Below are 26319 nucleotides of genomic sequence, written 5' to 3' on the forward strand. Positions count from 1 at the left end.
CTCGGACTGTGTTGTTTGCCACCTGCCTCGGACCCCTTGCCTGGAACTTCTCTTCGCTATGCTGCAGTACATTTCCACCTTCTGGAGACGAGCACACCTAGGCACTGCTGGTGGGTATCATCCCTCGTCCTGGACCAAGGATCCACTACCATAACAAAAGAGGGAATGGAGAGCAAGGGAGCGGAGAGCAAGGGAACGGAGAGCAACGGAGCGGAGAGGCGGGATTCCTTCTTCTTGCACTAACTTGCCAGGTCAGGGTTTGAGGGAGCTCCTCCCGCACTTCCTCCAGCCACCACTACAGCAATCTCTGGCCTCAGACACTTCCCTTCCGCTTTTGTTTCCCTGCACAAAGGAATAAACAAGAAAACCCTCTTTCTAATCCCGGGGTCAAAGAGGAGAGGCGGCGGACAGAACAGCAAAATACGGCAGGGACCCTTCCAGGCAGGGTTGGGGTTTTGTTCTTTTTAAGTCGCAATGGCAAAGTCACATTCCCTCCTGTTTCTTTCTGCTTTAACATAGAAATGTCCAGGCAAGGTGAAATAAAAGCCGAAATCGAAGCTCGGGCAGAGCAGGGGGCAGCACCGTGGTGGATAAGATTGCCCTGCCCGTAAAGTGTCCCGAATCTGCACAATCCCTTATCCATGCTAAAACTTTCCTTCCTCGGCACATTTAAGAGATTCAGAGAAATGCGACTGGCAGGACAGTGGACACGAGGTAGGCGTCTGCTTGCAAAGCCCTGGCAGTCACAGTCCACCCCCAGACCCGTAGAGAACGGCGGAGCCAGACCGGGTTTTACAGCAAGCTCTGCTCCTCTTACAGAAACTGGAAGTACAGCGAAGGGGGAGAGCGGAAGGAAGAGAAACACACCCTGAGCTGCGATCCAGAGAGAGACTGCAGAGCCCCAGATCAGCATGGGGAGACCGAGATCACATCCCAGACCTGCAGCAGGAGTCTGAGACCAGCAAATCACTGACCTTCCAACCGCGGGACATGGCGGCAGGGCAATGTGTGCAGGTAGGAGGCTCTCACACTCCTTATCCTGGGAGTACAGGAGACTGACACCAGCCCTGACACTGACCCTCCCTCCCCAGGATCCCCAGAGTGAGGGACATGGCTGCAGGGCAATGTGTGCAGGTAGGAGGCTCTCACACTCCTTATCCTGGGAGTACAGGAGACTGACACCAGCCCTGACACTGACCCTCCCTCCCCAGGATCCCCAGAGTGAGGGACACGGCTGCAGGGCAATGTGTGCAGGTAGGAGGCTCTCACACCCCTTATCCTGGGAGTACAGGAGACTGACACCAGCCCTGACACTGACCCTCCCTCCCCAGGATCCCCAGAGTGAGGGACATGGCTGCAGGGCAATGTGTGCAGGTAGGAGGCTCTCACACCCCTTATCCTGGGAGTACAGGAGACTGACACCAGCCCTGACACTGACCCTCCCTCCCCAGGATCCCCAGAGTGAGGGACACGGCTGCAGGGCAATGTGTGCAGGTAGGAGGCTCTCACACCCCTTATCCTGGGAGTACAGGAGACTGACACCAGCCCTGACACTGACCCTCCCTCCCCAGGATCCCCAGAGTGAGGGACACGGCTGCAGGGCAATGTGTGCAGGTAGGAGGCTCTCACACCACTTATCCTGGGAGTACAGGAGACTGACACCAGCCCTGACACTGACCCTCCCTCCCCAGGATCCCCAGAGTGAGGGACATGGCTGCAGGGCAATGTGTGCAGGTAGGAGGCTCTCACACTCCTTATCCTGGGAGTACAGGAGACTGACACCAGCCCTGACACTGACCCTCCCTCCCCAATCCCCAGAGTGAGGGACACGGCTGCAGGGCAATGTGTGCAGGTAGGAGGCTCTCACACCCCTTATCCTGGGAGTACAGGAGACTGACACCAGCCCTGACACTGACCCTCCCTCCCCAGGATCCCCAGAGTGAGGGACATGGCTGCAGGGCAATGTGTGCAGGTAGGAGGCTCTCACACTCCTTATCCTGGGAGTACAGGAGACTGACACCAGCCCTGACACTGACCCTCCCTCCCCAGGATCCCCAGAGTGAGGGACATGGCTGCAGGGCAATGTGTGCAGGTAGGAGGCTCTCACACTCCTTATCCTGGGAGTACAGGAGACTGACACCAGCCCTGACACTGACCCTCCCTCCCCAGGATCCCCAGAGTGAGGGACATGGCTGCAGGGCAATGTGTGCAGGTAGGAGGCTCTCACACCCCTTATCCGGGGAGTACAGGAGACTGACACTGACCCTCCCCAGGATCCCCAGAGTGAGGGACATGGCTGCAGGGCAATGTGTGCAGGTAGGAGGCTCTCACACCCCTTATCCTGGGAGTACAGGAGACTGACACCAGCCCTGACACTGACCCTCCCTCCCCAGGATCCCCAGAGTGAGGGAAATGGCTGCAGGGCAATGTGTGCAGGTAGGAGGCTCTCACACCCCTTATCCTGGGAGTACAGGAGACTGACACCAGCCCTGACACTGACCCTCCCTCCCCAGGATCCCCAGAGTGAGGGACATGGCTGCAGGGCAATGTGTGCAGGTAGGAGGCTCTCACACTCCTTATCATAAGAACATAGGAAAATGCCATACTAGGTCAGACCAAGGGTCCATCAAGCCTAGCATCCTGATTCCAACAGTGGCCAATCCAGGCCAAAACAACCTGGCAATTACCCACATGGTAACTTCATGGAGTGCCCCCTAGTCCTTCTATTATTCGAAAGTGAAAATAACCGATTCACATCTACCTGTTCTAGACCTCTCATGACTTTTTACTTTTCCTAGAAGCCTCTCATGAGGAACTTTGTCAAACGCCTTCTGAAAATCCAAGTATACTATATCTACCGGTTCACCTTTATCCACATGTTTTGTTAACCCCTTCAAAAAAGTGAAGCAGATTTGTGAGGCAAGACTTGCCCTGGGTAAAGCCATGCTGACTTTGTTCCATTAAACCATGTCTTTCTATATGTTCTTTGATTTTGATGTTTAGAACACTTTCCACTATTTTCCTGGCACTGAAGTCAGGCTAACCGGTCTGTAGTTTCCCGGATCGCCCCTGGAGCCCTTTTTAAATATTGGGGTTACATTAGCTATCCTCCAGTCTTCAGGTACAATGGATGATTTTAATGATAGGTTACACATTTTTACTAATAGGTCTGAAATTTCATTTTTTAGTTCCTTCAGAACTCTGGGTTGTATACCATCTGGTCCAGGTGATTTACTACTCTTCAGTTTGTCAATCAGGCCTACCACATCTTCTAGGTTCACCGTGATTTGGGTTGGACGCGCATTTTCCTCCCCTTCCTGAATAAGGGGTAAGGGAAAATGCATGTCCAATCAGGGGTTAACAGTGCGCACTGTACTGTATCGGCCTGAATGTTAGCCAGCCAGAGAAAGCTGACGAAACCAAACTGTCTGAAAGAATCCTACTAAATTAGATTCACTTACTGTCCACAACTTTAATTCCTCCATAGTCTATTTATACCTTTTAAACAAAAGCCAGTCAGGTAAACCAGTTCTCCCCCACTGGGTCCTACTGTGCATATGAATCCCTGCAGCTTTACCCTTCCACCTCTGCTTTACCTGCCAACCCAGTTAATTCTCCAGCTCCCAGTGCCCTTTCAAGTGCTGAAACTGCCATAACAATCAGACATAAATAGAAAACCAGATTGCAAGCTATACTTTCCCACTTTTTTTTTTATGTTCCTCTAATAATCCCTCAGCCTCGCAAGCAGGGCAAGGGCTTACAACCATAGGCTAACTGGCACTATTTTTAAACTTCCTTGTATTGAGTTTTTTTTTTTTCTTCAGTACAAACAGGTCGATCCAGTAAAGTGTGCTCCGTCGGAGCACACTGTCACCCTGCTCTGGACGCGTGTTTTCCCTTACCCCTTATTCAGTAAGGGGAGGAAATTAGCGCCGCCCAAAGGTCGGCGCTAATTTCTTCCGGCGCCAGGGAAGTGCACAGAAAAGCAGTAAAAACTGCTTTTCTGTGCACCCTCCGACTTAATATCATAGCGATATTAAGTCGGAGGTCCCCAAAAGTTAAAAAAAGTTAAAAAAAAAAAAAAAAAATTTTGAATTCGGCCCGCGGCTGTCGGGCCGAAAACCGGACGCTCAATTTTGCCGGCGTCCGGTTTCCGAGCCCGTGGCTGTCAGCGGGCTCGAGAACCGACGCCGGCAAAATTGAGCGTCGGCTGTCAAACCCGCTGACAGCCGCCGCTCCAGGCCAAAAGGAGGCGCTAGGGACGTACTAGTGTCCCTAGCGCCTCCTTTTCCTCGTTTACACCGCGTCGCCTAATTTAAATACTGAATCGCGCGTACCGGCGAGGGGCCGGTGCGCGCGCCAGGAGAGCGGGCGTTAGTCCGCTCTCCCACGGACTTTACTGGATCGGGCTGTAAGTTATTAACAAATATACAGACAAATAATTCACAATCACTCTTAGTAAGTTCTCCTTTAAGTAGAGTAGTCTACAATGGGCGTCCCCAAAGTAGATCAAAAGAAACAGTGCACTGTTATTTGCAATTGGCCAAAGAAGAAAATCTTTTACTTACCTAGAAAATTTAATTTGGAAATTAATTATATAGGCCTGATTAACTACTTACAGATCTGTCTTCCCGTGGGGCACTCACTTCTGTCTTCCCGGTACTACTTTTTCAATAACCAGTCATCCAGAAATCAGAAACCCCTGTTCCTAGGAATTACTATGCAATGAACAAAACTTCCGAGTAGCAGCATTAGATCTGATCCAGTCCAGCAGAGTCAGACGTAAGACTGCACAAGCGATGGCCACAGCCATCCCGTCCCACCTGGGGTGCCATAATGTTAAGCGCCACGCCATTTTTTATGACGCTTATGGCCAGGGAGACAAGAACACTTAGATTTTCAGTGTAGAACATAATCTTTTATTGAACAATATAAGTATTCTCGGGAGATGCTGATGCCATGCCTCTGACAACCTGTCCACCAGCATCTCATCTTATACTGGAAGTGATCCTTCTTTTATAGATAACATACATTCCCTGTACGTAGCCGGATCAGTCCAGACCGTGGATTGAGCCTCCTGTCCAGCAGATGGAGACAGACCAAAAGTGAAAAGTTATCCTATATGAGGACAGAGCCTACCCTGCAGCCCTTCAGTATTTGTCTGTCTCCAGAAGATGCCGGAAGCTCACCCTGCGGTTCTCTGTCTTTCTTCTTCTCTGTCCCTCTTGGGGACTTTCTTTCTTTTTTTATCTAACACTGATTGGATCAAGCAAGTATTTATTCTTTATTAATCTGTAAAAATAAATAAATAAATAAATAAATAATTTGTTTTGATTGGACTCTGTAGATTCTCTTACAGAAGACAGTTTGGGGTAGATTTTTAAAAAATGCGCGTTCGCGTACTTTTGTTGACGCACCAGTCGCAAACATAAGTACGCTGGATTTTAGCAGATACTCGCGTAGCCGCACGTATCTGCTAAAATCCAGGATCGGTGCACGCAAGGCTGCCGATTTTGGGCAGCCAGCGCGCGCCGAGCCGCGCAGCCTGCCTCCGTTCCCTCCAATGCCGCTCCGAAATCGGAGCAGCCTCGGAGGGAACTCTCTTTTGCCCTCCCCTCACCTTCCCCTCCCTTCCTCTACCTCTTCCTCTACCTAACCCACCCCCCCCTACCTTTGTCCAGGGATTTACGCCTCCCGGAGGGAGACGTAAATCCATGCGCGCCGAGACGCAACCCAGGGGCGGTTCCGGAGGGGGCGGACATGCCCCCGGACCGCCCCGGGCCGAAACCATGCCCCTGGGCCCACCCCCGAAACGCCGCATCCCGCCCCCAAAACGTCGCGTCGATCGGCCCCGCCCCCGACACGCCCCCGACAAAAAACCCCGGGACTTACGCGAGTCCCGGGGCTCTGCGCGCGCCGGCAGGCCTATGGAAAATAGGCGCGCCGGCGCGCAAGGCCCTGCTCGCGTAAATCCTGGCGGATTTACGCGAGCAGGGCTTTTAAAATCCGCCCCTTTCTGTCTCTTTCGCTTTGCCCCTTGTATTTCATAGCCTAGGCTCCCTATCCCCGGTGATCCTCGGCTGCGGGGGTGAAATTGGTGGTGCCAGTCACTCCCCCTGTATAGCCCCCCTCTCTCTAATCTTTCTCTCCCTTCATCGGGATGATTTCTTCCTCGAGCTACCTGCAGGGACGTGTTTTCCCCTGCACTGTTTAAAAAAGTGTGACGTAGCGCTATTAGCACTCGGCAGCCTTTGAGAGCGTTGTGAGCGCGCAGAGTTCAATCTTCTGCCTCTGCTCCTTTCAGTCCCGGCAGCCCAGCTGACCTTAATTGCTGCTCCTCCTCCATATCGGGGCCATACCGCGCTCCCCTTTGTGTCTGGCCTGCGGGGATTCCTCTCTTCGTCTCTCCAGAGATGGCCTCTGCTCTCACTATTTGCCGGGTGGAGTGGAGGGGAAGGTTCCTCTGCGGTCGCGATGGCTTCAGGAGCCCGAGCAAGGCCTCCCAAACGCATGGCCGCGCCGTTCCCGGGCTGTCAAACCGCCGGAACGGCGGCCATTTTGGGTTTTTCAGCTGCTTCTTTTTCAGGGCAGCAGGACTCACAGGAGCCTGATTTTTTTCAAGTGCCCCCCCGATTTGAGCCCCGCACAGTCTCCTGAGGCAGGTCTTGACCCCCCCCCACCGGCCAGGATTCTATCTACTTCGTGGTTCCAAAAAAGGACGACTCCTTCCATCCCATCTGGATCTCAAGAGGGTCAACCGAGCACTCAAGGTGCCCCATTTTTGGATGGAAACACTGTGGGCAGTGATAGCGGCGGTCCATCCTGGAGAATTTCAGGCCTCTCTCGACCTGATGGAGGCCTACATGCACATTTTATTTTATTTATTTATTTTTAATTTTTATATACCGAGGTTCTTATAGAGACTATAAATCACTCCGGTTTACATATAACGATAAACTGCCCATACCAATTCATGCCGAACATCAGAGGTATCTCCGTTTCCACATTTTGGGCCAACACTTCCAGTTCCGGGCTCTGACCTTCGGCCTCACCACGGCACCATGCACATTTACCAAGGTGATTGTGGTGGTGGCGGCCGCCCTCAGGAGGGACAGGGTCCTGGTCCACCCATACTTGGACGACTGGTTAGTATGGGCCAAGTCGGAGACTCTATGCCGTCAGACAGTGGACCGTGTCCTTGCTCTTCTCTCGTCCCTGGGTTGGATAGTCAATTTTTCCAAGAGCAATCTCCGACCGACCCAGGTCTTAGAATTCCTAGGGGCTCACTTTGATACCTGTGTCGGCAAGGTTTTTCTGCCGGACTCGAGAGCATTCAAGCTGATGGATCAGGTTCGAAATTTCCTTTCCATGTCTCTTCCCACGTCGTGGGATTATTTACAGGTCCTGGGGACCATGGCTTCCATGATCGACTTGGTCCCCTGGGCGTTTGCGCATATGCATCCCTTTCAGAGAGCTTTGCTGTCCCGTTGGAAGTGGGTATCAGAACAGTTTCAGATGCCACTCCCACTCTCCGACTCTACCATCAACGACATACAATGGTGGCTATCGCTCAAGCACCTTCTACGTGGAATATCCCTTCAGACCCCGCAGTGGATGGTAGTCACAACAGATGCCAGCCTCTCCGGCTGGGGAGCGGTCTGCCAGTCTCAGGCCACGCAGGGATACTGGTCCCCAGCCCAATCTCATTGGCACATCAACCACCTGGAGGCTCGGGCAGTTCATCTGGCTCTCAAGGCGTTTCTCCCACTGCTTCCCCGACGGGAAGTCGGGGTACTCTCGGACAACTCTACCACCTTGGCATATATCAACTGCCAGGGGGGCACCAGGAGTCGCCATATGGCCCTCGAAACAAGTCAGCTCTTCGCGTGGGCGGAGCACCACCTGGAGTGTCTAGCAGCTTCTCACATTGCAGGCAAGGAGAATGTGCAAGCCGACTTCTTGAGTCGTCAACGTCAAGATCCAGGCGAGTGGGAGTTGTCCGGCGCCATGAAACTGATCGTCAGCAGGTGGGGTCCTCTGCACCTGGACTTGATTGCAACCTTGCACAACGCCAAAGCTCCCAGGTTCTTCAGCAGCTGGGGGGAGCACTGATCGGAAGGGGTAGATGCTCTAGTCCTTCCCTGGCCGCACAACGTCCTTCTGTACGTATTTCCCCCTTGGCCCCTGGTAGGAAAAGTGCTCAGATGAATAGAGCTCCACCAAAGTCCGGTCATTCTCGTAGTTCCCGAGTGGCTTTTCTGTGCACCCTCCGACTTAATATCATAGCGATATTAAGTCGGAGGTCCCCAAAAGTAAAAAAAAGTAAAAAAATAAAAATAAAAATTTGAATTCGGCCCGCGGCTGTCGGGCCGAAAACCGGATGCTCAATTTTGCCGGCGTCCGGTTTCTGAGCCCGTGGCTGTCAGCGGGCTCGAGAACCGATGCCGGCAAAATTGAGCATCGGCTGTCAAACCCGCTGACAGCCGCCGCTCCTGACAAAAAGGAGGCGCTAGGGACATGCTAGTGTCCCTAGCGCCTCCTTTTCCCCGTTTTTCCCGCGTCACCTCATTTAAATACCGAATCGCCCGCACCGGCGAAGGGCTGGTGCGTGCGCCGGGAGAGCGGGCGTTCGTCCGCTCTCCCGCGGTCTTACAGTATCGACCTGAAAGTCAGCTAATTGTTTAGCATTGATATTAGGGACCAGTTTTAAAAATGTAATGGATATGGCATCGGAGGGATGGGCGGCTGGATTATTTATTTATTTATTTTTTAATTTGTACTTTATTGAGATTTTCAACAAATTTACAATTGTAAAAAATCAAAAGGAAAGAACTTTTGCAACAAGTAATCGTAAGGAACAAGGTATAAAATATCTAATACATCAAAATTCCTAGTCCCCAGCATGGGAGGATTCTTCAAGGACAAATATAAAGAAAAAAGAAGTATTTGCTTACACATTCAGGAGATACATTTTTTTGTACAGCACTACCTCAACCTTTATTTATTTTTTTCCACCAGAAAGGTTTCCAAATGGGCAGGGTCTTGAAATGTAAATGTATTCTTCTGAAATACTACCGAACACTTACAGGGAAATCTTAGAATAAAACTCTCGGCTTCAAAACCAAAAATTGTTTCCTTTTCCACTGTGCACTACGTGAAACATCAGGGAATATTTGGATCCTTTGTCCACAAAACAAGAAGTCTTTGTTCTTAACTTAATATTACAGAAGTATTTTTTTTATCACATTCTCTACAAAAAGTGACCAATAAGGTTGCTCTTTGAGGAATACCATCAACTGATGTTTCCAAGAATGCTGTTAGATTAGGAGACTCTTGTTGGACTTGGTCCATACCTTCCTCATCCTCTTGAATCCTTAATCTGGTGTTAGGAATATAGAATATCTTAGATATACTCTTGTCATCTATAAATTAAATTGACAAAATTTCTTCCAAATATTTTTTTAACAATTTAACAGGAAAATTTAGAAATCTCAAGTTTCTAACCCTAAAAGCATTTTCCAAATTTTCCATCTGCCTCTGAGTTGTTATACTATCTTTAATAAAGGAAATGTTCGCCGTCTGTAACACAGTTAATTGTACAGATGTTGTTTTACTAATTTCCTCTAATTGAGTTATTTGATGATTATGTAATTCTATAGCATTTTTTATCTCTATACAGGTCTTATTATTCTGGGTTATAGAGACAAATAAAGTTTTCTGTAAGTCAGTAATTGCCATCCACACATCTCCCAACATTACATTTTGGGGGTCTATGGGCTCCGGCACTACTACCTGTAGTCCAGAACCCCCCTGTACCCCCAATACCTCTGTATCTCCACTAACTGTGGATAACACAGAGTCAATATTTGATGTTTCCACCAAAAGTGGTATCATAGTTTGGGCTGAGGGGATGGGCATTTCTCTCAATAGTTGAGATGGCTGTATCTGGCAGGGACTCTCCGAGGATCGCAATGAAAAAAAAGATTTCAGGGATTGAGTTTCAGGCAGTTTGACTTACCCTCCTCATAACATAGGAGTCCATAGGACCTCTGGCCACAGGAGCAGCTGGTGATGATGTCCATACTTTTGTTTTTCTTTTCCTACCCATGGAGGTTAAGAAAAGTGTTTAAGTAAAACATTCTTGATAAGGGGCGTGCCCCTTTGGTGCATGGCTTTGGCAGCGCGCCGGCGGCTGCGCGCCGCACTTTCCTTGAATTTATTCAGTGTCCTGTCCCCACATGATGACGTCACGAGGGGGACGTAGCTCCAGATCGATTTCAGGTGTTACTGGTTCCCAGATGACAAAACAAGCCTCAGTCACGATCCCTCTCGCCTTACCTCTCTACAGAAAGGTTTCTCCTGCTGAACTCCTCCAGGTATGCGTGCCTCACTTCCCTTGAATTTATTCAGTGTCCCATCCCCACGAGATGACGTCACAAGGGGGACGTGGTTCCGGATCGATTTCAGGTGTTACTGGCTCCCAGATGACAAAACAAGCCTCGGTCAAGATCCCTCTCGCCTTCCCTCTCCACAGAGAGGTTTCTCCTGCTGAACTCCTCCCAGGATTCTTTTTTTTTTTTTATAAGGGTTTCCACTTCTGTGGAAGATATATTTTCGAAATTAGATCATGTTGTTCATATGTTGGTAGGCAGCATTATCGTATTTGTCTTATCTATAGGGATGGCATTTATCAGATTAAGAGATTTGTCTCTAAAATATTTTGCAAGTTCATTGCATTGAGTTTCAGCGTTATCAGTAGGACTTGAGTTGGGTGTGGGTTGAATTATATCAGTGACATAAGAGAATAGAACTCTACGGTTGACTTGAAAGTTGTGGATTTTTTTGAGTAATAATCTTGTTTGGGTTTATTGATACTCTGTATTTATGAAGCAAGATTCGATAATTGCTTAACAAAGATGTTGAGGGATTTTTTTCGCCATTTTTTTTCTGCATTACTAAGGGAACATTTCATTGATTTGAGATCAGAAGTATACCAGGCGGTTCCGGCTTTTTTAGGCAGTTTTAGATCTTTCTTAATTAGTGGACAGCAAATGTTGGCGAGATCATTAGTTATTGACATCCAGGAATTAACAGCGGTATTAGTTTTTTAAGACCTTCTGGGAGGAGTTCTGTTAGGTCGTCTTGTCTACATGGTTTTCTGTATTCAATCCATGTTTTTTGAATGAATGGGTCACATTTTGAGTTATGTATAATAAGATGAGCTGAGATCAAACGATGGTCAGTCCAGGGGATGGGTGTGCTTGTGGGTGGGTCAGTATTTTGCATTTGAGAGTTAATAAACAGAAGATCCAGTGTATGGCCTGCTTGATGTGTTGGCAAATTCACAATTTGTTGAAAGCCTATGGCAGTCATAGCAGATAAGAAGGTTTCACAACTGGTAGACAAAGGTACAGTATCAGCATGTAAATTGAAATCATCGAGTATAACAGCGAGGAGATCGATGTCTATATTATCTCTTAAGAATTCAATTAGGGGTGAAGGGTTATGCTCTACAAGTCCAGGAGGAGCGTATAATAAGCCGATCTGTAAATTCTTGGGTTTCAACAAACCAATTTCAAAATTAGTTGGAGCATTAACATTTTGTAAAATTAATTTAAAGTACTTTTTGATCATAAGTAATAAGCCTCCTCCTCTTTTATTAGTTTTGGGGATAGAATGAATGTCATAAAGGCTTTTTGGTAATTGACTAATGGCGACAGTGTCCGATTTTTCTGAACCAAGTTTCAGTCACTCCACAAAAGTCTGGTTTATTATCCAGTAAATGATCGGTAAAGACCGGCATTTTTTTTTTTTTTTTTTACCAGGGATTGAGCATTGAGTAATAATAAAGATATCATTGACGGGCCTATTAACAATGAATTTGTCACAAGCAGAATTGAAGTAAGACATCTTGATGTAACGACTGGCTTCCCTAGGATTTTTTGGAATTTGGGTCTATTAATGGTAATGCCAGGGGTAACCATGATGGTTACTTACAGGTTGACAGATGCAGGCTTTAATGCAGTGTAAGTTAATAGGAGACCAAGATGCAATGAGAGCTGAAATGGAAAGGATCATTTGTCCAAGGAGGCTTTAAATGCAGGTATTCCAAGGCCTCTGATGAGGCTATGCAAACGCAGAATTTTCTCTTCGACACCAGCTTCAGTTCTGCCCCGACTGCAGAAAAGATCACAAGAGCCAGAAGGACAGGAAGCTTCGTCTTTCACTTTCCTCAGTACCTCGCACGCATACGTGCCCCTCTCCTCTTCTCTCGCTGAATAATTCCTCCAGCTCTGGATCTGCTTCCTGGGCTGCAGTCGACTTCTGTCGCCACCGGAGATTTGTAGGGCAGGAGTGTGGTCTGGGTGTCAGGGCACAGGGTGGAGCCGTCCTGCGTGCAGTTCTTTCGAGGGGCCCGCCCGGTTTAGGGGTGCTTGGGTACAGCCCACTGATCTGGCTATGTTCAGGAAAGGAAAATGTGGTTCTTACCTGCTAATTTTCGTTCCTGTAATACCACAGATCAGCTCAGAGGCCCTCCCGTTTGATGCCGAGAGCCTGATTTCTGTTTTAATAAAGAATCTTCCTCTTGGAGGGCGGTTACGGGATTCACTTCCTTGTCTTGTTTGGTTCTCGATGAAGAAGGTTTGTAGTTCAGGGGTATCTACCCCTGCGTCTGTGTGAAGGGGTTTCTAAAGGATCCTGGCTTGGGTGCACGCCAGTACTGAGGTCCTGCAGGTGGCGCTCTCGGTTAAGAAGCAGGGCCTCAAAGTTTTGTTCTCTGTCTCCATCTGCTGGAAGGGATGAATAAACCCCACTGGACTGGACTGATCCGTGGTACTACAGGAACAAAAATTAGCAGGTTAGAATCAATTTTCCTATTCTGTTGCTGTATATGTTTAATCTTTATCCGCAGTGTTTATATGAAATTTTTATGAGGCTCGATTGGATGACTACTTACATTTATTTATATTCCAATAATGTGCAGGTTATTTGTCCTTTTGAAGTTAATGGGAGTTCCACGATTAAGAAAATTAATTGCTCTTTGCAAGCGGTGGTTTCCTAGTGCCAGGCAAATAAGCTAAAAATTAATACAGAGAAGAGTGAGCAGAATGATAAAGGGGATGGAACGGCTCCCCTATGAGGAAAGACTAAAGAGGTTAGGATTTTTCAGCTTGGAGAAGAGACGGCTGAGGGGGGATATGATAGAGGTCTTTAAAATCATGAGAGGTCTAGAACGGGTAGATGTGAATTGGTTATTTACTCTTTCGGATAATAGAAAGACTAGGGGGCACTCCATGAAGTTAGCATATGGCACATTTAAAACTAATCGGAGAAAGTTCTTTTTCACTCAACGCACAATTAAACTCTGGAATTTGCTGCCAGAGGATGTGGTTAGTGCATTTAGTATAGCTGTGTTTAAAAAAGGATTGGATAAGTTCTAGTCACCTTATGCTGTAAGCAAATGGTATGCTAATGCATCAGGAGGTTGAAAAGTGCACAGAAGACGCCTCCAGGTCCATTTTCAAAAGCATCTACCTGGCTAACTCAGACGTTATCTGGCTAAATGAAGACTGGGCACATATCCAGCAAAAATCCAGCCAGCTGATTTGTGCACACAGGGCCGGATTTTCAAAAAGGGGTGGGGAGGAGGCAGGGCCAGAGGCCTCCAACACAGCGGCCCTTTGCCGCCGTGTCGCAGGTTGCGCGCGCCGGTAGTCTGCCGGCGCGCGCAACCTGCGCCAAAAAGGTTTGAGAATAATTTGGGGGGGGGGTTTAGAGTAGGGCTGGGGGGGAAAGATTAGGGGAAGGAGTGGGATAGTTAGGTTAGGGGGGAGGGAACGGGGGAAGCCCGCGGGCGTCGGCACGCACAAGGCGCACTAGTGTGCACCCCCTTGCGCGCGCCGACCCCCGATTTTGTAACCTGCGCCTGCAAGTTTTCTGTTTGCTAATCTCCTTGTTAAAGTGGGAGCAGAGTGGCACAGGTGATAGCGTGCGCACATCCGCAGGTTAACCCGTCTGCACAGCTGGATGACCGCAGCCTGTGATGCTGCGCCTCAGGCAGGGCTCCTTCTCCTCCTCCAGGGGACTGGGCTGCCTTTCATGAGAATCTGTCGCCGTGTCTCGACATTTCTTAAGCTTTGCAGGTAGTCTCCTGTCTCATCAGTTACTGCTCCAGAATATTTACCGTATCCAGTGCTCTGCCGGCCTGTGCCTGACATTTACCCCCGCGCCACCTCGAGCCTGGTGCCGAGTGACACCGCTCGCCCCAAAACTGCTCAGAGCTATTTGCTTTTCCCCTTCAGACCCGAAACGGTTCCAGTCCAGGGGGGAAGGTGTCAGAAAATGATGCAGTGGGAGGGAGCGGATTTCCGGGCCCTTTCTAGCAGGCGCGGCCGCGGGTTTCTGAGATGCGCCTGTGACCATTCAAGGGTGTTCATGGGTCCTGTCTTTCAGGTCAGCCTGGACGACATCGCTGTCCATTTCTCCCTGGAGGAGTGGGAGGGGCTGCAGGAGTGGCAGAAGGCGCTGTACCAGGAGGTGATGGCGGAGACGCTGGAGCTGGTGGCATCTCTGGGTAAGCAGGGGACGTGCACAGAAACTTGCAGTGGGGGATGGGGGGGGGGGGGAGAAGCGAGGAAAGCAGCTCTCAAGGGGCAGAGGGGGAGGAAAGGGCCAGCGGTAGCGATTCCTCCGACGTAAAAACAGTCAGAAGCCAGGACTGAAGTAATACGCTGGGGTGCCAGTTCTGTCAGGGTCTGGAACACACACACGGGCCAAAAAAACCCAATGTTAATCAGAAGGAAACATTTATTTCTTGCCCGCTCCATAGTTTGTGGCGAGTTAGAAGAAAACACTCAGAATTAAAACAAAACCAGCATGTAAAAACTTGATCGCCCATCACACATGGACCAGAGAAAAATCCCCCCCGATTACTAAAAAAAACCCTTTCGGATGTGTTTTAAATAACTTGTGACGTTCTACTGAGGGAAGGTTAAGCGTAAGTGCATCCCATAGAGCGGGTCCAGCCGGAGGCCGCACTCCAGCCTCGCACAAACGAACTTGCTCTCCAACCAACCTTGACCGTTGGAACGTAAAGGTCGAGCTGGGCCGCAGCAGAGACAGCGCACAAGGGAGTCTCGTTGTTCAGGACTTGCTGAATTAAAGCCGGCCCGGCCTCGTGTTTTAGAGGCCAAGCAAGAAGTAACCAGTTTCAAGACCGGAGTTATGTAATCACGCAGCCGTGCCCCGGTTAAGACTCAAGGCAGCTGCATTCTGAATTGCTGACGGGGCCTTGACTGTGTTGGCAGAAAGGCCCATGGGAACGGAACTGCAATCGTACCAATCCTGACCTTATTAAAGACTGAAGAATAGTCCAAAGGTCTGTTCTGGAGACTGAAACGGCTCAGCTTGCGTAAAACAGGCACAATTCCGAGCAGGCTAGATTGACCACAACACGTGGGGTGATGTCATCCGGCAGCGCCGAACAGGCTTGTCTCTCTTTGCTAGCAGAGGTTTGAACTCTACTGAGCACGTGCAGGAGTTCGCGAGTGGGCGTTGCCTCGTGAGCCTCCTTACTCGTTTTTTTTGTCTGAGCACTGCACAGATGTGTCCTCTGTCTCTCCATTCTAATATCTAAAATCCTAAATTTTCAACTTCCTTGCTGCCTCAGCAGCCCCACAATAGCCCTTTTCAGTGTTTACCCCCTGTGGTCACTCTGGAGCGATCACAGGTTGAGAAATAGCCAGGAGTATAAAGTGAGGCCAAACTCTGGCTGGTTCTAAACGAACAAAATACTTTATTTACAAGCAATAACATAAGTACAGCATAAAGGCCACTTACCTCAGCAGTCCCTTGTGTTAACAAACAATCAAATATATATAGTTCTCGCATAAACTGGTTTCCTGCCTTCTCCCTAGGGCCTCTTCCACCCTTCTGGGCCCTGCCTTCTTATGCTAGGGCAAAGCAATCCTCCCTGGGCCCAGAATACTTTGCTGGGCTGGGTCTTAAGGAGGACTGGTCCAGATAGCTGTGGCCAGTCCCTTAAGATGTTCTGAGGGAGTTTCTTATATACTCCCTCATATACCATCCCACTCAGCTTAGCCTTACTAGATTGAGTGCCTGCCTGTATTAGGGCACCTATCTAGACAGGAAATCTGCAATGATGTTTGCCCTTCCTTCCCTATGTCGGATTGCATAGTTGAAGAGTTTCAGTTCCAGGAACCAATTCATAACCCTTTTGTTCGATTCCTTGTTTCTAATTATCCATATGAGCAGTTGATGATTCGTCACAAGCATGAACTGCCATCCTAACGGAGAGTACCGAAAGGCCTCTAAGGCCCATTTGACTTACCCAGACCTTCTTCTCAATTGTTGAGCAGCACCTCTCCCTTGGCATCACTTCCAGATGATGTATGCCACAGGATGTTCCTGGCCATCCTTCTTTTGAACTAAACTGCTCCCAGGCCTACTTCTGAGGCATTGGTTTGCACCATGAAAGGTTTGGCGAAGTCCGAACCTATCAGGATCAGTTCAGAGCAAAATGGCTTTTTCAAAGCTCGAAAGGCCTACTCTGCTTCGACTGATCACTGTACCTTCTCTGTGGCTTTCTTCAACAAGAGCCTTGTGAGCGGTTCCGCCTTCTCCGAATAATTGTGTATAAACCTCCTTTTACCCTGTAAGATCTAGGAAAGCTCTCATTTTTGCTTTTGTTTGTGGGACTGGCACCCAGGTGATCACCTCAATCTTCCAGGTCTGTGGGTGGACCTTCTCCTTCCCAAGGGTGTAGCCAAGATATTAGAACATAAGAACATGCCATACTGGGTCAGACCACGGGTCCATCAAGCCCAGCATCCTGATTCCAACAGTGGCCAATCCAGGTCACAGGTACCCGGCAGGATTCCTAAATTACATAAGAATATAAGAAGTTGCCATGCTGGGTCAGATCAAAGGTCCATCAAGCCCAGCATCCTGTTTCCAACAGTGGCCAATCCAGGTCACAGGTACCCGGCAGGATTCCTAAATTACATAAGAATATAAGAAATTGCCATACTGGGTCAGACCAAGGGTCCATCAAGCCCAGCATCCTGATTCCAACAGTGGCCAATCCAGGTCACAGGTACCCGGCAGGATTCCTAAATTACATAAGAACATAAGAAATTTCCATACTGGGTCAGACCAAGGGTCCATCAAGCCCAGCATCCTGATTCCAACAGTGGCCAATCCAGGTCACAGGTACCCGGCAGGATTCCTAAATTACATAAGAACATAAGAAATTTCCATGCTGGGTCAGACCAAGGGTCCATCAAGCCCAGCATCCTGATTCCAACAGTGGCCAATCCAGGTCACAGGTACCCGGCAGGATTCCTAAATTACATTAGAACATAAGAAATTGCCATGCTGGGTCAGACCAAGGGTCCATCAAGCCCAGCATCCTGATTCCAACAGTGGCCAATCCAGGCCATAAGAACCTGGCAAGTACCCAAAACTAAGTCTATTCCATGTTACCGTTGCTAATGGCAGTGGCTATTCTCTAAGTGAACTCAATAGCAGGTAATGGACTTTTCCTCCAAGAACTCATTCAATCCTTTTTTAAACACAGCTATACCAACTGCACCAACCACATCCTCTGGCAACAAACTCCAGAGTTTAATTGTGCGTTGAGTAAAAAAGAACTTTCTCCGATTAGTTTTAAATGTGCCCCATGCTAACTTCATGGAGTGCCCCCTAGTCTTTCTACTATCCGAAAGAGTAAATAACCGATTCATATCTACCCGTTCTAGACCTCTCATGATTTTAAACACCTCTATCATATCCCCCCTCAGTCGTCTCTTCTCCAAGCTGAACAGCCCTAACCTCTTTAGTCTTTCCTCATAGGGGAGTTGTTCCATTCCCCTTATCATTTTGGTAGCCCTTCTCTGTACTTCTCCATCGCAATTATATCTTTTTTGAGATGCGGCAACCAGAATTGTACACAGTATTCAAGGTGTGGTCTCACCATGGAGCGATACAGAGGCATTATGATATTTTCCGTTTTATTCACTATTCCCTTCCTAATAATTCCCAACATTCTGTTTGACTGCCGCAGCACACTGCACCGACGATTTCAATGTGTTATTCACTATGACGCCTAGATCTCTTTCTTGGGTTGTAGCACCTAATATGGAACCCAACATTGTATAACTATAGCATGGGTTATTTTTCCCTATATGCATCACCTTGCACTTATCCACATTAACTTTCATCTGCCATTTGGATGCCCAATTTTCCAGTCTCACAAGGTCTTCCTGCAATTTATCACAATCTGCTTGTGATTTAACTACTCTGAACAATTTTGCGTCATCTGCAAATTTGATTATCTCACTCATCGTATTTCTTTCCAGATCATTTATAAATATATTGAAAAGTAAGGGTCCCAATACAGATCCCTGAGGCACTCCACTGTCCACTCCCTTCCACTGAGAAAATTGTCCATTTAATCCTACTCTCTGTTTCCTGTCTTTTAGCCAGTTTGCAATCCACGAAAGGACATCGCCACCTATCCCATGACTTTTTACTTTTCCTAGAAGCCTCTCATGAGGATCTTTGTTAAACGCCTTCTGAAAATCCAAGTACACTACATCTGCCGGTTCACCTTTATCCACATGTTTATTAACTCCTTCAAAAAAAGGAAGCAGATTTGTGAGGCAAGACTTGCCTTGGGTAAAGCCATGCTGACTTTGTTCCATCAAACCATGTCTTTCTATATGTTCTGTGATTTGATGTTTAGAACACTTTCCACTATTTTTCCTGGCACTGAAGTCAGGCTAACCGGTCTGTAGTTTCCCGGCTCGCCCCTGAAGCCCTTTTTAAATATTGGGGTTACATTTGCTATCCTTCAGTCTTCAGGTACAATGGATGATTTTAATGATAGGTTACAAATTTTTACTAATAGGTCTGAAATTTCATTTTTTAGTTCCTTCAGAACTCTGGGGTGTATACCATCCGGTCCAGGTGATTTACTACTCTTCATTTTGTCAATCAGGTCTACCACATCTTCTAGGTTCACCGTGATTTGATTCAGTCTTGCCCTCCCAACCAGTACTGCTTAGGGTTGATCATCAGCCTGCTTTCCTCAGACTTGTTAGCATGGACTGGAGTTGGTTTAGATGTGTCTTCCAATCCAGGCTGCACACCACGCTGTCATCCAAGTAGGTGGCTGCATATGAGCATAGCAGGTGGTCAACCAAGCACTGAAATATTGTGGGGGCACCTTGGAGTCCAAATGGAAGGGCGATGAATTGGAAGAGTCCACCTGGCATAGACAGTCTTCTCCTTCGTGGTTGGTGTGAGAGGCACCTGCAAATACCCTTTTTGTAAGGTCCAAGGTAGAAATGAACTAGGCTGATCCCAGATGCTCAATCAGCTCATCCACTCAAGACATTGCGTACGTGTTGACTTTTGAGACCTTGTTGACTTTTTAAAAGTCAATGCAGAATCTGATGCTCCTATCTGGCTTCAGCACCAGCAATATGGGTGAGGACCAGTCACTATTAGATTCCTCTATAACTCTGAGCTGGAGCATCTACTTCACTTCAGTCTCAATGACATGGCACCTGGCCTCAGGAATCCAATAGGGTCATTGCTGTATGACAACTCCAGGAGGCATAATGATATCATGCTGCACAAGGTAGATTCAACCTGGTAGGTTCAAGACGTTCTCCTTGTTTTGCTCCACTAGCTGATTTAAGTTGGCTGTCTGTGTGGTGGATTCAGTCTTTTTCTGGTTCCACCTCTGGACCAAACTGTTTTTCTTGCACTACTCCACACACACTGGTGCCTCCCATTTCTTCAGGACATTTACGTGGTAGATCTGAGTTTTCTTCTGTTTATCCAGCTGGGCTATTTTATAATCCATGAGTCCAGTTTTCTCTAAGACTTCATAAGGGGCTTTCCAGCAGGTTAACAACTTGCTTTCCAAAGATGGGAGAAGGACAAGGATTCGGTCCCCTGGTTGGAATTCTCTTTGACCCGGGGAGTGATCGTGTGCTCGGACTTGGTTTTATGAGCTTTTTCTAGGCATAGGCAGGCAGCCTCCCCAGTCTTCTACAGCCTTTCATGCACACAGAAAATGAAGTGGACTACATTCTGCCCTGGGTTTGGTTACTCTTCCCAAGTCTTCTCCTCGGTCTCCTCCCATACAGTAACTCAAAAGATGAAAGCCCCCTCCAGCTCTGGGTTACCTCTTGGCCTGCAAACACCATGTCGGGTAACAAGGAGTCCTAATTGTTGCCATCTTTCACCACAAACCTTCTCAACATTTGTTTGAGCATCCTATTGAAATGCTCAACAAGGCCATTCATCTGTGGATGGTACACCAAGATATGCAGAGTCTTTACCTTGAGCAAGGTGCAAAGTTTTTTCATTACCTTGGAAATGAATGGAGTTCCTTGGGCAGCCCAAGTCAGGAAAAAACTCCATTAAGGCGGACGCCACTGTCTGGATCTTTATATTCCGTAAAGATACTGCTTCTGGATATCAGGTGGCATAGTCAAGAATAACTAAGATGTACTTATTTTCCCGGGCAGATCTCTCTAAAGGCCTCACTAGGTCCATGTCAACTCTTTCAAATGGGGGTCTGTATAATTGGCATTGGTATAAGGGATGCCAGCTGCACCCCAGCAGGCTTAGGTGATTGGCACGTCAGGCAGGACTGTACCTGTCAGTATATGCCAGGCCAAAACAACTGCACTAACATTCTCTCTCTGGGTTTTTTTTTCCTCGTCCAAGTGGACCCCTAAAAGGTGGCCATGTGCTAATTGCGGGTCCTGCTGGTGATAGGGTTTGGGAACTAGGAGTAGTTCTGTCACTTCTCTCCCCAGGATAGGGGAGCCAAGGAAGTACTCCAGCTTCAATTCTGTCTTGGCTGACAGGAGTCTATGCATGTGAATCTAGAGGGGGTAGGGAAGGGGGAGGTGTAATAATATTATTAATGCTTTCTATGCATGTGAATCTACAGGGGGTAGGGAAGGGGGAGGTGTAATAATATTATTAATGCTTTCTGTGCATGTGCATCTACAGGGGGTAGGGAAGGTGTAATAATATTAATGCTTTCTATGCATGTGCATCTACAGGGGGTAGGGAAGGGGGATGTGTAATAATATTATTAATGCTTTCTGTGCATGTCCATCTACAGGGGGTAGGGAAGGGGGAGGTGTAATAATATTATTAATGCTTTCTATGCATGTGCATCTACAGGGGGTAGGGAAGGGGGAGGTGTAATAATATTATTAATGCTTTCTGTGCATGTCCATCTACAGGGGGTAGGGAAGGAGGAGGTGTAATAATATTATTAATGCTTTCTATGCATGTCCATCTACAGGGGGTAGGGAAGGGGGAGGTGTAATAATATTATTAATGCTTTCTATGCATGTGCATCTACAGGAGGTAGGGAAGGGGGAGGTGTAATAATATTATTAATGCTTTCTATGCATGTCCATCTACAGGGGATAGGGAAGGGGGATGTGTAATAATATTATTAATGCTTTCTATGCATGTCCATCTATAGGGGGTAGGGAAGGGAGAGGTGTAATAATAATATTAATGCTTTCTATGCATGTGAATCTACAGGGGGTAGGGAAGGGGGAGGTGTAATAATATTATTAATTCTTTCTATGCATGTGCATCTACAGGGGGTAGGGAAGGGGGAGGTGTAATAATATTATTAATGCTTTCTATGCATGTCCATCTACAGGGGGTAGGGAAGGGAGAGGTGTAATAATATTATTAATGCTTTCTATGCATGTCCATCTACAGGGGGTAGGGAAGGGAGAGGTGTAATAATATTATTAATGCTTTCTGTGCATGTCCATCTACAGGGGGTAGGGAAGGGGGAGGTGTAATAATATTATTAATGCTTTCTATGCATGTGCATCTACAGGGGGTAGGGAAGGTGTAATAATATTATTAATGCTTTCTATGCATGTGCATCTACAGGGGGTAGGGAAGGGGGAGGTGTAATAATATTATTAATGCTTTCTGTGCATGTCCATCTACAGGGGGTAGGAAAGGGGGAGGTGTAATAATATTATTAATGCTTTCTATGCATGTGCATCTACAGGGGGTAGGGAAGGGGGAGGTGTAATAATATTATTAATGCTTTCTATGCAGTGGGTTTTGGTTAATTACGATGCTTTCATGCAATTCCCCTCAGGTGGATGCTAAGTGGAAATGAACAGAAATAGGAAACAGAGCAGAGATCATCCAGTTTGTGGTATTTTTGTTCAATTTGTCCCTTCGTCTTGCACAGAATTCCAGGCAGGCAGGCAGCGAGCAGTTCTTCTCTGAACTTTGCAGCATTATTCCTTCTCCCTCGGGGAGACGGTGGGGTGGAGGCTGTGAAAAACATGGGGGGGAATCTTCTGTTACCGTTTCATCCCAGGCTGCCATCACACACCAGCCCTGTCCCTCTCCTGTCCCCTCCGCCACCGTTAACTAACGTCCTCGCTGTTTTTCGTCCGCAGGGCACATCTCTGGGAGTGGAACCCAGGATGTGGGATCCCCTGAGGAAGGCATCGACCCCCTACAGCTGCAGCCCACAATAGCCCAGAGCGACAGGACCTGCTGCGGACAAAGCGAGTCTCAGGAGGCAGCCAGGGATGCAGCCGGAGAAGCGCCGGAGGATCCTGGGCAGACGGAGCCCGTCCCACTTCCATCCCCCGACTGCTGGGAAGTCTGCCACTCAAGCCCCGCCGTTCCGACCTGCCAAGAGCTGCCGGCGGGAAATGGAGCATTCGCCTGCTCTGAATACGCAAAGGACTCCTTTGAAAGCCAGTGCCCTGTGTATCAGCCCGAAAAGCAGCCGGTCACCTGGGGGGAGTACATGAACAGTTTTGATTGGCTGACACATCTGCAGATGGACCTGAGGACCCACACGGGTGAGAAAATGTTTCCGTGTAGCGAATGCGAAGAAAGCTTCTCTGAAATTACAGATCTCAAAGTGCATAAGAGACGTCACACCAGAGAGAAACTCTGCGCGTGTCCAGAATGTGGGAAGAGCTTCAGAGGCAACCAAGCCCTCTCAGCACACAGGAGGAGCCACAGATCCGAGAAGCGCTTTGCATGCATTGAGTGTGATGAGCGCTTCGGCAGCATGACAGACTTGGGGATACACCAGAGAAGGCACGACAGGGAGAAACCCTGGATATGTCCGGAATGCGGGAAGACGTTCGGGGGCAACCAAGCTCTCGCGGCACACAGGAGGAGCCACACTTTCGAGAAGCGCTTTTCCTGCAGCGACTGTGAAGAACGCTTCAGTAACAAGGCAGATTTCGGAATACACCAGAGAATGCACGCCCGGGAGAAGCTCTGGATGTGTCCGGAATGTGGGAAGTGCTTGAGGACCGTCCAAGCGCTCATGATGCACAAGAGAAGCCACAAAGCCGAGAGACGCTTCCCGTGCGCGGCGTGTGGCGAAAGCTTCGACCAAGAGAAAAACCTGAGAAAACACCAGGAGGTCCATTCCGCGAGGAAGGCCTTTCCATGCCCCGAGTGTGGGAAGGTCTTCACAGGGACCCAAGCTCTCAGAAAACACAGGCAAACCCACACTCGAGAGAGACTCTTTCTGTACATGGACTGCGGGACGGGTTTCACTGACGGACACAGTCCCGTATCACACCCAGGAGAGAAAGCAGATGATGGCACTCGTTGGGGAAATGCGTTCTCTGAGGCAACAGATTTACTAGCCCACCAGACAGGCATCATTGGAGAGAGGCAGTTTCCGTGCAAGGAATGTGGGAGATGTTACATTCGAAAGAGGGACCTCACGGTCCACCTGAAAATTCATGAGCAAAGAGTGCTGGAAGAGGCAGCGAAAGAGGAAACTGTGGCAGAGCTGCAGAGTGACTTCTGCTCAAGCCTCCATGAAAACCTAGTTGTATCTACGGCATTCTTGCAGGACCTCATCAGCTCCACCAGCACTTTCCAATATGACTAACATCCTGTTTATGACCTCAGATAGGTTGTACAACTCAGTGTTGGCATTTTCCACATGTCACGGGGTCAGTGGTGTTGGGACTGAAGGGTAAAAATGTATTTCCTCAGCCTTGGTGCTAGGGTTGACAATGGTGACTGAGAGAGGGATGTCGTTTTCAACCTTGGCACTAGGATTGATGATAGCGGGAAGAATGCTCCGCTCTCTCAGCCTTGGCAGTAGGGCTCATGGTGACGGTGGTAGAGTGAGGGATGTCTCTTTCAGCCTTGGCACTAGGATTGATGATAGCGTGAAGAATGCTCCACTTTCTCAGCCTTGGCAGTAGGGCTCATGGTGACGTGGTAGAGGGAGGGATGTCTCTTTCAGCCTTGACACTAGGATTGATGATAGTGTGAAGAATGTTCCGCTCTCTCAGCCTTGGCAGTAGGGCTCATGGTGACGGTGGTAGAGTGAGGGATGTCTCTTTCAGCCTTGGCACTAGGACTGATGATAGCATGAAGAATGCTCCGCTCTCTCAGCCTTGGCAGTAGGGTTCATGGTGACGTGGTAGAGTGAGGGATGTCTCTTTCAGCCTTGGCACTAGGATTGATGATAGCGTGAAGAATGCTCCTCTCTCTCAGCCTTGGCAGTAGGGCTCATGGTGACGGCGGTAGAGGGAGGGATGTCTCTTTCAGCCTTGGCACTAGGATTGATGATAGCGTGAAGAATGCTCCGCTCTCTCATCCTTGGCAGTAGGGCTCATAGTGACGGTGGTAGAGGGAGGGATGTCTCTTTCAGCCTTGGCACTAGGATTGATGACAGCATGAAGAATGCTCCTCTCTCTCAGCCTTGGCAGTAGGGCTCATGGTGACGGCGGTAGAGGGAGGGATGTCTCTTTCAGCCTTGGCACTAGGATTGATGATAGCATGAAGAATGCTCCTCTCTCTCAGCCTTGTCAGTAGGGCTCATGGTGATGGCGGTAGAGGGAGGGATGTCTCTTTCAGCCTTGGCACTAGGATTGATGATAGCATGAAGAATGCTCCTCTCTCTCAGCCTTGGCAGTAGAGTTCATGGTGACGGTGGTAGAGGGAGGGATGTCTCTTTCTGCTTTGGCAGTAGGATTAATGATAGCATGAAGAATGCTCCGTTCTCTCAGCCTTGGCAGTAGGGCTCATGGTGACGGCGGTAGAGGGAGGGAGGGCTGTCTTTCAGCTTTCACTCCAGAATTAAGGATGAAAATGGTGACAGTTGAAAGAGAGATGCCTGCTTCATCCCTTTCCTGCAGGATTATTAATGATGGTGGTGACAGGAGGAGGTCTGTCTCTTGATATTAGGAATGTCTGTTTCAGACTTTGCTTTAACATTGATCATGGTTGTTTAGAGATGGATGACTGTCTCTCAGGCCTTGCTCTGGAGCTAATGTAAGGACTCAGGGCTTGTCGGTTGAGGAAGGGCTGCCTTTCAAACTTTGGCATTGAAGACGCTCCCTTTGCTGTAGAGTTGCTGATGGTAATGAACGAGGGGAAGGGCATCTCTCTGGGTCGTTTCAGAGAAGGATACCTCTGTCAGATGTTGCTTTAGCATTGATGCTGTGTCGCTCTGGAGCTGGTAAGGACTGAGGGGAGGGCTATGGCTCTTAGCCCTTGCTTTAGCCTCTACGATGGTGGTTTAGGAAGGGATGGCTCTCTTGCTCTGGTTGCCGCAGGCTTTACCGTAAAGTTCCTGAAGCGACTGAGGGAGAAATGCGTTTTTCACCCTGAGATCCTGCTCACGTGTTGCTGAAGTAATACAGATAGAGGCCACTGTGGAGTGGGCCAGTGAGTGGTAAGCTTACATGCCCAGCTAAGGGTTCTGTGCCAGACCCCGGCCCCAGCTAACTTTAATTAGGCAGCCACTGAATGCTGGCGCTCGCTGCTCCCATCGACGCCTCTTGCGCAGGTAAAGAGTCGCCCAGGTTAAGTTTTCGCTTCCCAGGTTTCGTCAAGGTAACCCCCGTAAGCTGCCCAGACAGAGCCATTGAATGTCGACCTCGGACTTGTAAAAGGAAAAACAATTGCAAATCACATTGGATAAATAAAGACAATTCCAGGATTCCAGCGATTGTTCATTCTTGTCCCTGGTCACGCCGAGCTAGATTTTCAGAGACTTGGTGTGGGACGCCCAAGTCCAATGTTAAGCGCATAACAGCAGGTGCCTAAAATTTGGAAAGCATTTTCAGAGTCCATGAGGCGCCTAAGCTTGGAGCTGAAACTCTAGCACTCAGGCAGACAATGTGTTAAATGCTTCTGTGGTGGGCCATGTAGTGGAATGAGCTTGGAAACCCCCCTCGAGTGAGTGCAGTCTTCGGCACATCCCCTATGAATGTGCATGCA

General features: G+C 48.5%; 1 protein-coding gene across 1 annotated transcript; it reads left to right on the forward strand.

The window, feature by feature from the left end:
* LOC115083445 (oocyte zinc finger protein XlCOF6-like) lies at window positions 1–26038 on the forward strand. The gene is made up of 4 exons (XM_029587261.1): window positions 1–714; window positions 820–1014; window positions 14455–14575; window positions 22500–26038. Exons 2-4 carry the CDS (start codon window positions 991–993, stop codon window positions 23969–23971), a joined length of 1617 nt encoding a protein of 538 aa, XP_029443121.1. The 5' UTR covers window positions 1–714; window positions 820–990; the 3' UTR covers window positions 23972–26038.
* The last annotated feature ends 281 nt before the right edge of the window (window positions 26039–26319 follow it).

Source organism: Rhinatrema bivittatum, chromosome 2, assembly GCF_901001135.1.
Source record: "Rhinatrema bivittatum chromosome 2, aRhiBiv1.1, whole genome shotgun sequence".
NCBI lineage: Eukaryota > Metazoa > Chordata > Amphibia > Gymnophiona > Rhinatrematidae > Rhinatrema > Rhinatrema bivittatum.